General features: G+C 33.4%; 1 protein-coding gene across 1 annotated transcript in view; it reads left to right on the top strand.

The window, feature by feature from the left end:
- LOC143080963 (uncharacterized) overlaps window positions 1-18,050 on the top strand; it is a 47,327-nt gene that overhangs the window by 20,341 nt on the left and 8,936 nt on the right. Inside the window, exons 11-16 of the mRNA XM_076257164.1 lie at window positions 1,002-1,079; window positions 3,778-3,983; window positions 6,825-6,982; window positions 8,452-8,621; window positions 15,516-15,563; window positions 17,704-17,742. Coding sequence (XP_076113279.1) covers window positions 1,002-1,079; window positions 3,778-3,983; window positions 6,825-6,982; window positions 8,452-8,621; window positions 15,516-15,563; window positions 17,704-17,742 — 699 coding nt within the window. The remainder of the gene's footprint in view (window positions 1-1,001; window positions 1,080-3,777; window positions 3,984-6,824; window positions 6,983-8,451; window positions 8,622-15,515; window positions 15,564-17,703; window positions 17,743-18,050) is intronic.

The raw sequence follows: 18,050 nt of genomic DNA, 5'->3' as shown, positions 1-18,050 counted from the left end.
TCTTTAATCTACAAATGTTCTTTAATCAACTGTTCTTCAATCTTCATAGGCTCTTTAATCTGCATATGTACTTTAATCAACTGTTCTTCAATCTACATAGGCTCTTTTATCAACATAGTATATTTAATCCACGTATGCTTTTCAATCTACAGATGCTCTTTAATCTGCAAATGTTCTTTAATCTACATATGCTCTTTAATCTACATATACTCTTTAATCTACAAATATTCCTTAATCAACTGTTCTTCAGTCTACATAGGCTCTTTTATCCAAATAGTATATTTAATCCACGTATGCTTTTCAATCTACAGATACTCTTTAATCTGCAAATGTTCTTTAATCTAAATATACTTTTTAATCTACATATGCTCTGCAATCTATATATGCTCTTTAATCTACAAATGTTCTTTAATCAACTGTTCTTCAATCAAAATAGGCTCTTTAATCTGCATTTGTACTTTAATCTAAATATGCCGATCTTTTATCTACATATGCTACTCTGCAATCTACATATGCTCTTCAATCTACAATTTTTTTTTTAATCAACTGTTTTTCAATCTACATTGGCTCTTTAATCCACATAGTATATTTAATCCACGTATGCTTTTCAATCTACATAATTATGCTCTTTAATCTACAAATGTTCTTTAATCTTAATATACTCTGCAATCTACATATGATCTGCAATCTACATATGCTCTTTAATCTACAATTGTTCTTTAATCAACACATCTTCAATCTACATAGACTCTTTAATCTACGTATGCTGCTCTTTAATCTACATATGCTGCTCTGCAATCTACATATGCTCTTTACTCTACAAATGTTCTTTAATCAACTGTTCGTCAATCTATATAGGCTCTTTAATCTATAAATGCTCTTTAATCTACAAATGTTCTTTAATCTTCATATTCTCTTTAATCTACATATGCTCTTTAATCTACACATGCTTTTTAATCTACATATGGTCTTCAATCTACATAAAGATATATATGTTTCAGCTGATCAGATGACAACTGCTACACCCTCTTGTGTCGACAAGAACCCCTCAGCATGCGCAGAAATTGGATCAAATGCTTGTACGTTTTTATTGACCTTGCCAGACAGAATTGTGCCCGACACTGTAATGTATGTCCTAAACCGTCAGTTTCGTCAGTACAAGTAACAAGTATGTTATCATCACAATGTGTAACTTATTCCCAAACCTTAGGTGTCATCAGTACAAGTAACGATTTTGGTCTAGATTTTGCTCACTAAACAAGGAATTGTAATCGTTTGAAAGCAGTGCATTTGGACGGTTAAAGTTTTCAGTTAGGGTAGCGTTGTACGAAGGTAGGGTTGCAGCAACGTGAAACTTACTGACAATTTATTGTTAAATTTAAACACCACTTTTAGCAGTCTTGGCTAATTCGACAGTCAATTTTTAACCAAGTTCACATGAGCATTATGATGTCAGATTAAGATATTTACCAAGATCATATCAAAATGAACACATAATCTTTTTTGAAATTTATAAGGTATGAAAGACAGAACTATTTACTAAATGTTTTGAATTGTCTTTTTCCACATTATCTGAGGTTTTGTTTATCATTTTGCAAAAAAAACAACCAACCCTGTAATTTAGGTGTTAAAGCCAAGGTTGTTGCATATTATCCATCTGCCGTTTGCACCGAATTTAAAAGAAAGATCAACTGAAACAACTGTATACACACATTAGGTTATGTTTAACCATAAATTATATCTTGGTAACTTATGATGTAATACACTCAAAAACATTTTATATGACATATTCTAAGCACCATCACCAAAAAGTTATGTACTATTGATGATATTGCTTTTAAGCACCATCACCAAATGGTTATGTACTAATGATGATATGTTTTTTAAACACCATCACCAAATAGTTATGTACTATTGAGGATAATTTTTAAAGCACCATCACCAAATGGTTATGTACTATTGAAGGTATTTTTTTAAGCACCATCACCAAATGCTTATGTACTATTGATGGTATTTATTTTAAGCACCATCACCAAATGGTTATGTACTAATGATGTTATGTATTTTAAACACCATCACCAAATGGTTATGTACTATTGATGGTATTTATTTTAAGCACCATCACCAAATGGTTATGTACTAATGATGTTATGTATTTTAAACACCATCACCAAATGGTTATGTACTATTGATGGTATTTATTTTAAGCACCATCACCAAATGGTTATGTACTAATGATGTTATGTATTTTAAACACCATCACCAAATGGTTATGTAATATTGATGATATTTTTAAAAGCACCATCACTAAATGGTTATGTACTATTGATGATATTTATTTTAAGCACCATCACCAAATGGTTATGTTCTATTGATGATATCTATTTAAAGTAACATCACCAAATAGTTATGTTCTATTGATGATATCAATTTTAAGCACCATCACCAAATGTTTATGTACTATTGATGATTTTTATTTTAAGCACCATCACCAAATGGTTATGTACTATTGATGATATCTATTTTAAGCACCATCACCAAATGGTTATGCACAACTGATGATTTTTATTTTAAGCACCATCACCAAATGGTTATGTACTACTGATGATATCTATTTTAAGCACCATCACCAAATGGTTATGTACAATTGATGATTTTTATTTTAAGCACCATCACCCGATGGTTATGTACTATTGATGATATCAATTTTAAGCACCATCACCAAATGGTAATGAACTATTAATAATTTTTATTTTAAGCACCATCACGAAATGGTTATGTACTATTCATGATATCTATTTTAAGCACCATCACCAAACGGTTATGTACTATTGATGATATTTATTTTAGGCACCATCACCAAATGGATATGTACTATTGATGATATCTATTTTAAGCACCATCACAAAATGGTTAATATGTACTTTTGAGGATATCTATTTTAAGCATCATCACCACAGGGTTATGAACTATTGATGTTTTTTTATTTTAAACATCATCACCAAATAGTTATGTACTATTGATGATATTTATTCTAAACACCATCACCAAATGGTAATGTACTATTGAAAATATTTATTTTAAGCACCATCACCAAACGGTTATGTACTATTGATGATATTTATTTTAAGCACCATCACCAAATGGTTATGTACTATTGATGGTATTTATTTTAACCACCATCACCAAACGGTTATGTTCTATTGATGATATTCATTTTAAACACCATCACCAAATGGTTATGTACTATTTATGATATCTATTGAAAGCACCATCACCAAATGGTTATGTACTATTGATGATTTTTATTGAAAGCACCATCACCAAATGGTTATGTACTATTGAAGGTATTTATTTTAAGCACCATCACCAAATGGTTATGTACTATTGATGATATTTATTTTAAGCACCATCACCAAACGGTTATGTACTATTTATGATATTCATTTTAAGCACCATCACAAAATGGCTATGTACTTTTGAGGATATCTATTTTAAGCATCATCACCACATGGTTATGTACTATTGATGTTTTTTTTATTTTAAACACCATCACCAAATAGGTATGTACTATTGATGATATTTATTCTAAACACCATCACGAAATGGTTATGTACTATTAATGATATTTATTTTAAGCACCATCACCAAATGGTAATGTACTGTTGAGGATATATATTTTAAGCACCATCACCAAATGGTTATGTACTATTGATGATATTTATTTTAAGCACCATCACCAAATGGTTATGTACTTTTGATGATATTTATTTTAAGCACCATCACCAAATGTTTATGTATTGATGAAGGGAGTGACTGGAGTAGGAACATATCCTCCTGGTGTTACTGATTTGTTTGGATTATGGAACTCAACTAAGACAATTAATGAATTCCAACAAGAAGCCCACGCACTGACACCAAACTTCCCAGGACATTATAAGCCAATATTGTCAAACAACTGGACATTTCTTTGTTTGGATAAGGTAAAAAGAAAAGAAGTCCCCTAAAGAGAGTGCTTTAGTTATGTTCATGATGTTAAGGGATCTTATCTTTTTTATGCTTATTTAGCTTGGTAGAATTATACTTGACTACTTTTTAAGCTAACAGTACCATAATGACAGTTAGTAAATGTTTTTTTGGCAAATAAAAAACCACAAAAGCTTTAAAATTGTTTTGTCGTCATGGAAATTTGATTTCTATGTTCAAATTTAGCATTTTGAAATAATAAAAAAAATACAACAGAAGTATACCGATCTTCACACTAGAGATTACAGTTATAATTATGTACGATCTTTACAGATTGTACTGTTATCGGCTTATGTCCTTCACCGAAAGAGCATTTCGATCACTTTAGAGGCATTAAAAAACATAAAAGGCGAATTAAAAGAAAAAACTAGAAATTCTAATCTTTTATTATGATACGAAACACTAGGATTTCAATTTGACAATAATATAAAAATGTGTTCATAATTTATTATTAAATAATAATTGTTTTACCAAGTGCACAAAAGAGGGGCGAAAGATACGAGAGGGACAGTCATACTCATAGATAGAAAATAAATTGACATCGCCCCGGCTAAACACGAAAAAAAAACAGAAAAATAATAGAACAAACACACAACATAGAAAACTAAAATCTAAACGACACAAACTCAATAAAACACTGGGGAAGGGTAACCAGATCCTGCTCCACATGTGGGACCCGTCGTGTGGTTCATGTTATAACAATCCAAGAAACATAGTATAATTCGGAAGGCCAAATTCATGAATAATCTTTATTGTCAATCAATACATTAAAACGTTAACAATTATCAATTTCCCATTTCTCAGCCTTCTTCGTATGGTGTTAACATATCTTAATTAATAAGTTATTCTCGTGCATGTTCACACTATACGCACTTCATATACATACATACAAGAGTGTGCTCCTAACGCAGAAACATAGTTATGAGGAAGACAAATTAAAAATGACACAACGCAAATTTTACTGACACCATCACGAATTCGTTGATCCATACGATGTATCCTTGTCCAAACTTACCATGGAAATTTTTATCACGTTTTGAATAGTGGTTTGTCATTACGCCGTCTGATCTTTTTATTACCGAACGTGACTTATTCCCGAATGTGACTGGTTTTCTGAGTGTGAAATCGTATTGCCTAAAGACTTGGCACGGTACTTATCCATTCAAAACTAATTTCTTTGGTTTTGATATTGTGTTTGTTGCTGTCATCGGAATTTTTCAAATGTTTTAACGTTTGTATTTGTAAATCGTATTTTTCTGTTGTATTGTTGTGTTTTTAGGGGGATAACTACTCATCCAGTTCATTTGATAGATTTAATTTTGGATCAACGAAATTTACACTATATATTTGGTTTGCAGTTTGATCAGAAGAATCAACCACAAAGCTAGATAATACAATTAATTATTTAATTACTACTTCAATTAAATTTTAATTAGTATTATAATGCTCACTGTTATTAATACAAGTTAGATGAGTCATACAAATCTAATATTGAATTTTATAAAAATGTTCTTAATTTTCTGACCACGTTTTAGCAATTTACATGTGAAGTCACTTTGGGCGTAGCATTGACTATGGCTAACAGGGCTGTGATTTTGTAATTTTTTCGTTTTTTATTCTATAGCTAGTTGCCACTTTAGTTTAATCATGTATATCTATTATATAGTCATTTTATAAAAGTTACTGTTTGCAAAACTATGTATAATTCTTGATAATAATGACGTTTTGTCCCAGGCAGATAAATAACGGCAACAGTAGTATACCGCTGTTCAAAACGCATAAATCCATGGACAAAAAACAAAATCGGGGTAACAAACTAAAACCGAGGGAAACGCATCAAATATAAAAGGAGAACAACGACACACCACTAAAATGTAACACACAGAGAAACGGACTAAGATAACCTTGGCCTCGCAACTTTTGTAAACTGTAAACTTTTGGTCCTCGGCGATTTTCAACTTGGTAGTTGTTATGGCTTTCAAAATGTTTGCATCTGAGCATAGTTTTGTGTAGACGTAGCGCTACGCGCGTCTGGTGTTTAAAAATATTTTTGAACCTGTAACCTTTGGATGGCTATTATTCGTTTGTTTCTCTGTCATATATTTTCTCTCATTTATCTGTTCATTTATTGTAACCCTGTCGTGTAATTTTTAATTTTAATGTTATAATTAATATTAAAGCAGAAGCATGCCACAAAACTAGGTTCAAATAAACCAATTGTTCATAAAATGCCATGTACCGAGTCAGGAAAATGGGCATTGTTACATAAAAGTTCGTTTCTCTGTGTTTTACGTTTCGGTGTTGTGTCTCTTTTGTGTCGTAGTTCTCTTATATTTGAAAAGTTTCCCTCAGTTTTAGTTTGCAACCCGTATTTGGGTTTTTTCTCTATCGATTAATGAATTTTGAACAGCGGTATACTACTATTGCCTTTATTTAATAATACATAACATCTTAATTTATTCATGTATACTTCAATAATATGCATCACTACTTTAAAAAATTGACCAGTAACTGTATTTTATCAAATAAAATGACAAACAAATTGCTGAAGTGACAGTATTTTATTTATGATCATTTTTTTTAAGAATGAGCTGGACCTTTAGAAATGTGATTAGTAATGGAACATCGACGTGTCCTCTTTATGTGCAAACAAACTCTCTCTGACCGACAAAAATGTCAGACAAAAAAATCTTTCAAACAAACCAAATGAAAGTTTGGCACAGAGTAAGGTTACCTTTTCTTATTTGATAAAAATGATCGAAAATAAAGTATAGAAAATTAATCAAAATATATTACAGGTCAGGGTATCCATATACAAAAATGGTGTCGAGAAAGCTTTCATGTTGTTCAATGCTACAGGAACAGATAAGATGAGTTGGTTTACACCTAGCAGAATCATAGATTCGTCATGGGTGGATTTACAATCTTCAACTAAACAGTATTTCGCAATGTCTCAGTAAGTATTTATATATTTGATATGGTGTCAATTTCTCAGATACCAAAGTAGTTGTAAGCGTATGTTAAACCTGTATATACTGCATGACACATTCTGGTTTTATATTCTTCTAATACGTATTTGTGCCAGGGTTGGCAAAGTATTACCCGCCCGGGAATTTCCGGGTGGGAAACCCGGGTTTTCCCGGGCTGGGCAATACTCCCAGAAATTGGTAATAGTGGGCAATACTGGGCAATATGATTTTTTATGCTTATTTTAACACTAAATAGTAAAGGCTTAGTACAGTTTCATAGTATAACAGCTAAATATATACTTTTTATTCAGATAACCAGTGACAGTCATTACTAGAAGATTGAAATGTCAATTTCATTCTCTTCTCTATTAATTCTATATGTAGGCAGAACAGAAGATTTGTACATTTAAAGATACATTTTTTAATTACCAAGCATTGTTTTAATAATTCAAACCTTGAAACATGCATTTTATTGCATATTAAGAGACTTGTTAATTTTATTTGTCATACATTCATATTGCTAAATAAACACCCTAAGGGGTCATGTCAATAAAACTTATAGAATTATAAGGGCTGATTATTGTTACATAAACAAATCTGTGTTCTAATCTGAATAATTACTAATTAATTAGTGACATTATTTAAATGTAATTTTTCTTACAAGTTATTGTTAATTCTTAATAGAAGTTATATTTATTGGAAAACAAAAAAATGTTTGCTTTATATTTACAGTTTGCCCATCTAGACAAATGCTAAAACAAACAAAATAGGGTATACATATCTTATTAAATGTATTACATTTGTGTTTATCACTGAATCCTCTTTGAAATTCAGACAAGTATTTTATATTACCCAGTATTGCCCAGTATTACCCACAAAAACCCAGTAAAACCCGGGTTTTCCCAGTATTTCCCACTGGGCTGGGCAATACTCATAAGACCCGGGTTTTTGCCAACCCTGGTGTGTGCATATATACAATTGTGTATTAAAACTGTACAGCTCAGGATTTATTTTTCATTCTTGCGGGGAAAGTGCTGAATGAAGCAAGATCGAGTTTAATGTGTGTTATAGTTACTGGCTGTCTACATAGATACAGCACTTATAACATTCTAACTGAAGACATGCATAGTTTCTGGTTTGTTTAAACTGACTTTGTCAGATTCTAAAAATAGAAAATGCAATATCTCATATTCTTCATATTTGCTTCACTATAAATCAATTTTCTAAATGATGTAAATGTCTCTTGACTTATAACTTCTATATAACTTGTCAGAAATGTACATTCGACAACAAGGTTACAATACATACCACATTATAACCTTATAGAGATCTATATTCCTAAATCATAATGATATAGATTAAATGCATCATCCACAGTAAAATAAAAGAAAAATAGTTTCCGTTTATTTTATTTTGCAAATGTTTAAATAATCGATGAAAACAATAACCATTTCAGAGATCCAGATTTCCTAAGAGAATTCTATGCCAGTCAGAATGCTGATAAATTCAAATGTGATTCAACTGGTTGGATGTTTATATCTACAGCAAACAGATGTTTTATGGAAACAGACAAGAAACCAGCTTTCTATTATGCTCCAGGACAGTCCTCTGCTCATTGGGGATATAGTAAGTCTTTATTTAAACCAAATTTCTATTATGCCCTAGGACAGACCTCCGTTCATTGGGGATATAGTGAGTCTTTATTTTAACCAGCTTTCTATTATGCTCCAGGACAATCCTCTGTTCATTGGGGATATAGTGAGTCTTTATTTAAACCAGCTTTCTATTATGCTCCAGGACAGACCTCTGTTCATTGGGGATATAGTGAGTCTTTATTTAAACCAGCTTTCTATTATGCTCCACGGCAGTCCTCCGTTCATTGGGGATATAGTGAGTCTTTATTTAAACCAGCTTTCTATTATGCTCCAGGACAGACCTCTGCTCATTGTGGATATAGTAAGTTTTTATTTAAACCAGCTTTCTATTATGCTCCAGGACAGACCTCTGCTCATTGGGGATATAGTGAGTCTTTATTTTAACCAGCTTTCTATTATGCTCCAGGACAATCCTCTGTTCATTGGGGATATAGTGAGTCTTTATTTAAACCAGCTTTCTATTATGCTCCAGGACAGACCTCTGCTCATTGGGGATATAGTGAGTCTTTATTTTAACAAGCTTTCTATTATGTTCTAGGACAGACCTCTGCTCATTGGGGATATAGTGAGTCTTTATTCAAACCAGCTTTCTATTATGCTCAAGGACAGACCTCTGCTCATTGGGGATATAGTGAGTCTTTATTTAAACCAGCTTTCTATTATGCTCCAGGACAGTCCTCTGCTCATTGGGGATATAGTGAGTCTTTATTTTAACCAGCTTTCTATTATGCTCCAGGACAGACCTCTGCTCATTGGGGACATAGTGAGTCTTTATTTAAACCAGTTTTCCATTATGCTCCAGGACAGTCCTCTGCTCATTGGGGATATAGTGAGTCTTTATTTAAACCAGCTTTCTATTATGCTCCAGGACAGACCTCTGCTCATTGGGGATATAGTGAGTCTTTATTTAAACCAGCTTTCTATTATGCTCAAGGACAGTCCTCTGCTGATTGGGGATATAGTGAGTCTTTATGTTAACCAGCTTTCTATTATGCTCCAGGACAGACCTCTGCTCATTGGGAATATAGTGAGTCTTTATTTAAACCAGCTTTCTATTATGCTCCAGGACAGACCTCTGCTCATTGGGAATATAGTGAGTCTTTATTTAAACCAGCTTTCTATTATGCTCCAAGACAGACCTCTGCTCATTGGGGATATAGTGAGTCTTTATTTAAACCAGCTTTCTATTATGCTCAAGGACAGTCCTCTGCTGATTGGGGATATAGTGAGTCTTTATGTTAACCAGCTTTCTATTATGCTCCAGGACAGACCTCTGCTCATTGGGGATATAGTGAGTCTTTATTTAAACCAGCTTTCTATTATGCTCCAGGACAGTCCTCTGCTCATTGGGGATATAGTGAGTCTTTATTTTAACCAGCTTTCTATTATGCTCCAGGACAGACCTCTGCTCATTGGGGACATAGTGAGTCTTTATTTAAACCAGTTTTCCATTATGCTCCAGGACAGTCCTCTGCTCATTGGGGATATAGTGAGTCTTTATTTAAACCAGCTTTCTATTATGCTCCAGGACAGACCTCTGCTCATTGGGGATATAGTGAGTCTTTATTTAAACCAGCTTTCTATTATGCTCAAGGACAGTCCTCTGCTGATTGGGGATATAGTGAGTCTTTATGTTAACCAGCTTTCTATTATGCTCCAGGACAGACCTCTGCTCATTGGGAATATAGTGAGTCTTTATTTAAACCAGCTTTCTATTATGCTCCAAGACAGACCTCTGCTCATTGGGGATATAGTGAGTCTTTATTTTAATCAGCTTTCAGCTTTCTCCTGGATGTTTAGAAATCACATTTCTAAACATCCAGGAGATACCTCTGCTCGTTGGGGATATAGTGAGTCTTTATTTTAACCAGCTTTCTATTATGCTCCAGGACAGACCTCTGCTCATTGGGGATATAGTGAGTCTTTATTTTAACCAGCTTTCTATTATGCTCCAGGACAGTCCTCTGCTCATTGGGGATATAGTGAGTCTTTATTTAAACCAGCTTTCTATTATGCTCCAGGACAGACCTCTGCTCATTGGGGATATAGTGAGTCTTTATTTAAACCAGCTTTCTATTATGCTCCAGGACAGACCTCTGCTCATTGGGGATATATTGAGTCTTTATTTAAGCAAGCTTTCTATTATGCTCAAGGACAGTCCTCTGCTCATTGGAGATATAGTGAGTCTTTATGTTAACCAGCTTTCTATTATGCTCCAGGACAGACCTCTGCTCATTGGGGATATAGTGAGTCTTTATTTAAACCAGCTTTCTATTATGCTCCAGGACAGACCTCTGCTCATTGGGGATATAGTGAGTCTTTATTTTAACCAGTTTTCTGTTATGCTCCATGACAGACCTCTGCTCATTGGGGATATAGTAAGTCTTTATTTAAACCAGCTTTCTATTATGCTCCAGGACAAACCTCTGCTCATTGGGGATATAGTGAGTCTTTATTTTAATCAGCTTTCTATTATGCTCCAGGAGATACCTCTGCTCATTGGGGATATAGTGAGTCTTTATTTTAACCAGCTTTCTATTATGCTCCAGGACAGACCTCTGCTCATTGGAGATATAGTGAGTCTTTATTTTAACCAGCTTTCTATTATGCTCCAGGACAGACCTCTGCTCATTGGGGATATAGTGAGTCTTTATTTTAACCAGCTTTCTATTAAACTCCAGGACAGTCCTCTGCTCATTGGGGATATAGTGAGTCTTTATTTTAACCAGCTCTATATTATGCTCCTGGACAGACCTCTGCTCATTGGGGATATAGTAAGTCTTTATTTAAACCAGCTTTCTATTATGCTCCAGGACAAACCTCTGCTCATTGGGGATATAGTGAGTCTTTATTTTAATCAGCTTTCTATTATGCTCCAGGAGATACCTCTGCTCATTAAGGATATAGTGAGTCTTTATTTTAACCAGCTTTCTATTATGCTCCAGGACAGACCTCTGCTCATTGGAGATATAGTGAGTCTTTATTTTAACCAGCTTTCTATTATGCTCCAGGACAGACCTCTGCTCATTGGGGATATAGTGAGTCTTTATTTTAACCAGCTTTCTATTATGTTCCAGGACAGTCCTCTGCTCATTGGGGATATAGTGAGTCTTTATGTTAACCAGCTTTCTATTAAGCTCAAGGACAGTCCTCTGCTCATTGGGGATATAGTGAGTCTTTATTTTAACCAGCTCTATATTATGCTCCAGGACAGTCCTCTGCTCATTGGAGATATAGTGAGTCTTTATTTTAACCAGCTTTCTATTATGCTCCAGGACAGACCTCTGCTCATTGGGGATATAGTGAGTCTTTATTTTAACCAGCTTTCTATTATGTTCCAGGACAGTCCTCTGCTCATTGGGGATATAGTGAGTCTTTATGTTAACCAGCTTTCTATTATGCTCCTGGACAGACCTCTGCTCATTGGGGATATAGTGAGTCTTTATTTTAACCAGCTTTTTATTATGCTCCAGGACAGTCCTCTGCTCATTGGGGATATAGTGAGTCTTTATTTAAACCAGCTTTCTATTATGCTCTAGGAAAGACCTCTGCTTTTTGGGGATATAGTGAGTCTTTATTGAAACCAGCTTTCTATTATGCTCCAGGACAGTCCTCTGCTCATTGGGGATATATAGTGAGTCTTTATTTTAACCAGCTTTCTATTATGCTCCAGGACAATCCTCTGTTCATTGGGGATATAGTGAGTCTTTATTTAAACCAGCGTTCTATTATGCTCCAGGACAGACCTCTGTTCATTGGGGATATAGTGAGTCTTTATTTAAACCAGCGTTCTATTATGCTCCAGGACAATCCTCTGTTCATTGGGGATATAGTGAGTCTTTATTTAAACCAGCTTTCTATTATGTTCCAGGACAGTCCTCTGCTCATTGGGGATATAGTGAGTCTTTATTTAAACCAGCTTTCTATTATGCTCCAGGACAGTCCTCAGCTGATTGGGGATATAGTGAGTCTTTTTTTAAACCAGTTTTCTATTATGCTCCAGGACAGACTTCTGCTCATTGGGGATATAGTGAGTCTTTATTTTAACCAGCTTTCTATTATGCTCCAGGACAGACCTCAGCTCATTGGGGATATAGTGAGTCTTTATTTAAGGTAGCACAATACAAAGATTTGTTCACTCCCAATCAGACAACTTTAAACTGATGTAATTCATTTCATCCTTCTTTATATTTTATAAATGAGGTACCAAAAGAAAGAAGAAAGATTAATCTTTCAAATTGTGATAATTTCATTATGACATAATTATTACATAATCAATTATTATGTAATTAGTTGCTATATTGTGATGTCCACACTTGAATGAATTTAGCTTCTTTGTTCTTCATAGCATCCCGAAATATTTTATAGATTCTTGTACAACACAGCTTGACCTCCAAAACTGTGTCTCAGATTTCCAAAAACATCAATAGAACAAATTTTATGCCACATTGAATTTAGTGATCTCTTATGAATTGCTGTTGCAAACTTCATTGAAGATTTATGAGAGAATGAAATACAATAGGAAAAATCTGAGACACAGTTTTGGAGGTCAAACTGTGTTGTGCAAGAATCTATAAAATATTTTGGGATGCTATGAATAACAAAGAAGCTAAATTCATTCAAGTAATGATATCACAATATAGCAACTAATTACATAACAATTAATTATGTAATAATTATGTCATCATGAAATTATCACAATTTGAAAGATAAATCATTCTTCTTTCTTTTGGTACCTCATTTATAAAATTTAAAGAAGGATGAGTGGAATTACATCAGTTTAAAGATGTCTGATTGGGGATGAAAAATCTTTGTATTGTGCTACCTTAAACCAGCATTATATTATGCTCCAGGACAGTCCTCTGCTCATTGGGGATATAGTGAGTCTTTATTGAAACCAGCTTTCTATTATGCTCCAGGACAGTCCTCTGCTCATATATATAGTGAGTCTTCCTAAGCCTATGAAATCCTAATGGAAAATAGTTTCTTTTATAGAATGTAAACTTTCTGTAATTTTGTTTTTCTATGGCATCTTCATTTGAAACAGACACCACCCCAAGATAAATATTGTTAAGACAGATGGTGATAAATTTGTTTATCATTTATACTCGTCAGCTCGTTGCTTCTTATTCCGTTATAATAAGAGCAGTATACAAATCTTCAATGTAATTTGTCTTCAATTATAGACTTGGTAAAGTTTCAAATCCAAGTACAACTAGGTAAAGTTTCACAGCTAAGTACAAGTCTTAGATGCAACATGAGTTTTGATTTTTTATTTTGCTTTAAAGATTCGTCTAGATAAATTGTACCTTATTTTCTTTATTTTGTGGGTACTAAGAAAACATACAATGAACAATGACTAATTAACATCTAGATTGATATAAAAATAGAGGTTTCACTACTATCTCTTACTTTTTGTAGACAAGCGAAAGTGTATTTTAGTTATCATGATCTGTTGGCCTTATTTTACAACTTGTTAGATTATGGTTTGTCATTACGTCGTTTGATCGTTTAATTATTGAACGTAACTTATTCTTGATTTTGACTGTTTTGCTGAGTGTAAATTTGCATTGGTATGAGACGTGTCACGGTTCTTTTCTATAGGCAATTCTTATATGGCGTATTAAATGTTAAACCTGGCATATTTTGTTAGCTATTATTCTTGTGTTTTTCTGTCATGTTTGTTCTCCCATTTATTTGTATTGCAGTCCTATCATATAATATTGTCATTTTGATATTATATTAAAAGCGGGAGATTTGGTGTGCCACAAAACCAGGTTAAACCCACCAGGTTGTTTTATTAAATGTCCTGTACCAAGTCAGGAAAATGGCCACTGTTTTATTATAGTTCGTTACTGTGTAAGTTACATTTTAATGTTGTGTTTCTGGTGTGTCGAAGTTCTCTTATATTTGATGTGTTTCCATCATTTTTAGTTTGTAACCCAATTTTATTTTTGTCTTAATCGATTTATGAATTTCGAACAGCGGTATACTACTGTTGCCTTCATTCATGTTCTACTTTTCGAAATTTACCTGTGACGACACTTTTGTGTAGCTTTGATACAGTCGTATGACGCATAGTTTGGCTTTATTTTCAATTTTGACATTAGTGCATTAATGAATGACGAGTCTAGCATATTTAATGTTAAGCCTGATAATTTTATAATTATTAGCTTGTCGTAATGTTTTATTGTATTGTTAATTTGTGAATTTCTCTATCCTGAATGTTTGTCCATTCATTTGTATTGTAGTCCTGTCATGTGATGTTATCGTTTTAGTGCTACATTTTACGTTGCCATGAAAGCGGGAGGTTCGGCTAGCCACAAAACCAGGTTCAACCAACCATTTTTTTCTGAAAATGTCCTGAACGAAGTCAGGAAAATGTAGTTCGTTTCTGTGTCAGTAGCATTGTCGTTTGTTACTTTGTTGTTTCGTTGAATTCTCCTATATTTGTGTTTCCGTAAGTTTTAATTTGTAACCCGGACTTGTTTTTTCTCCATCGATTTATTACTTTCGAACAGCGGTTGCCTTTATTTGTTTCCCCCTTATAGTTGATGTGTTTATCCAGTGTTTGTTTTTGACCTGGATTTGTTCTAGTTAAATCAATTTATCACTAGTTAACAGCGATATGTTACTACTGCCTTTAGTAAGCACTGGATCTTTTAGAGGTATGTGTTTTTCCAAAAAATCGGATGCTTACGTTCGAACGAACCCTTTCTTATTCAATAATCAATACCTACAATAATTCCCATTTTAATTATTCTGCAGTTTGGTTGCACAGTTTTTTAATTATCATATTAGCTGATTTATAAAACAATGAACACTTTGTAGTCATAATGAATATAGGATTGAGAATTTCTTACAGCTAAAGCAGGTGTTGGTGATGTCTTTACTATCCAGGGACATAGTACATGTAAGTAGCCACGGTGAAAAAGGTAAAAAATGTGTCTGGTGTCGTCGTCGTCTGCTTACTTTTATAAAAATATTATCCTTATTAGCCAAGTTTAGTCAAACTTTATCATTAGGGTATCTTGTTTTAGCATATGACCAATAACTATCCCAACTGCCAACCACGATGGCCGACATGGCTAGATATAGAACATAGTGGTAGCATGCAAGTTATGTATAATATTTTGAAAACTGTAATGAAAATAAAGAAAATCTGACTTCAAAAAAAAAATGTTGAGTATGTTGAGCACTGGCAATTGTCTGAGTATGCACAACTGTCAGAGTATTGGTTACCTTTTAGCTTATTATGGTTTAAAAAATATCAGTCAAAATTTGCATTTTACCCCTTTGTTTTTTTATTAGTCGTATTGACCATCTTTGTTGGCAGATGGAGTCATGAGACACGTTTAAAACTAGAAACTTCAAAGATGATTGTGCCCTAGTTACTGGTAAAATTTTACTTGCTTGAAGATCTTCACTACTGATCAGATAGCTTATTTAAGTTTTTTTTCTATTTTAAACCTAATTTATTGTACTCTCAATTGTATAAAATATGTGCAGCATTACAGTTTTTGCATTCTATTATAATTTTTGTCTTATAATAGCTAGGTCACACATTCACGGATTTAACGCCGGATTAGCTACGGATAGGATCCGGCATCATTCGTGGCAATCTGTAGATATCCGTTTTGTTGCCTGGTCATACGTAGTAGTAATTGTATATCCTTGATAATTTTTGAACATGCGCAAAGTTTAACCACGGATCAAGCAACACGTAGTAACTCCTTACTAAACCGTATCAGACCGTACTGATCCGTGTTAGTCCATATCAAAACCGTATATATCCGTACTTGTACGTAGGCCAGAATGATTTATACGACGTTTTCGGAGAACTGTGTACTAGTACGGTTACATCAGGTATTGGCAAGGATACAATACGATTTGTAACTAATGTATCACGGAACGGCACGATTTCATTACGTTGCAATACCGAAAGCTAGGTATCAGCCAGGGTTTTGAAAGTCCAATAGGTTTGATAGGTTACAACACGACAGATTACGGAATACTGATATTCTTTTATTTTCGTTGGTACCAATTTTCATGGTTTGCAAAAAAACCTTGCATTTTTGTAGATAACTGATAACGTGATTATTCCAATGTCTGGATACAACTTTATAGAAATTTGTTTTTCGTTGTTCGCCTGATGCAAGAAAACGCATGAAACCCACATAACTCACGAATATTAATGAATCAGCAGTAATACCTATGCAATGAGGACAAATTGACATAAGGCTTGAGTATAAGTACTCCAAACTCATAGGGCCCTACTTATTCGGTCTTTTGAATTTAAGGTATTCATAATGATAATCCCATATGAATAATCAACGACTTCGTTTGAAATCAATTTACTGCAATTGGATATTGATCTGGCATAAAATGACAGGACAGGGTCGAGATACTTGATGACAGAGGTGATAGGAGGCTGAATTATGGTTAACTAGGGACTGACATCTCTATCCATGATCAAATTGAGCTCCCTATAACTGACATGTATGCGGAAAATTCAGCTACATTTAAGAACTTTGAAAGAATAGTCCTAAATATGTTTCAAGAACTTAAAATGTCGTAGGTCCGAGGATTCTGAATAACACCACATAGTACAGATAGACAGATAAATAATTCATTTAACACAAAACGCAAAAATAAAAAGATAAGAATGACATTTAAGGGAAATAAGTTCAAGGGATTTGTTGTAATGTCATGCTTACCATTCATTTCTTGATTATTATGTTTGCTTAAGTTTATATCTAGCTTTTGTCATTTTATTGTCATTTTAAGTACATACATATATTTTGAGCAAAGCCAAGAGAACATATATATATAACATATTAACTTTAATCCCAACTTATAACACCTTCTATAAATGTTACTACGCTAAAGGTTATAAACTTTTCAGACAAATAAAGATAGATAAAATTACAGTATTGCAACAAAAGATTACGACAATAAACGTATGGACATGTTAATGTCTTTAAAAAAACGCACAGGGTGTCAGAAAAAAGACACGGGTCGGCTAATATAGTATATATTATATATTATTTTAGGCCCAGACAAAGTGTCACTACCAACAGTCATATCCACTGGTGAGTTGTTTGTTTACTTTATAAACAATACTTTATTCTGTTATAACTTATATGATGATAACATAGTAGTAGATATCTAACATAATTTTTTTCTATTTATCTATCCTGACATCGTAATTCACTAATTCATAACCACAATAACGCCCTTTTATGGATATAGAGAATTCCATGCATTTCTTGCCTTTCGAAAGAGTGTATTTGCTTATTCCAGCTACAACATTTTATAGTAATAATTAGATTACAATGAGTGTGTACTTCATTTCATAGAATGCAATTTTTACTTTACAAGAGAAATACACATAGTAATG

Source organism: Mytilus galloprovincialis, chromosome 6 (assembly GCF_965363235.1).
Source record: "Mytilus galloprovincialis chromosome 6, xbMytGall1.hap1.1, whole genome shotgun sequence".
NCBI lineage: Eukaryota > Metazoa > Mollusca > Bivalvia > Mytilida > Mytilidae > Mytilus > Mytilus galloprovincialis.
Note: the sequence above shows the minus strand (reverse complement) of the source record. Positions and strands in the feature narration are given on the sequence as shown.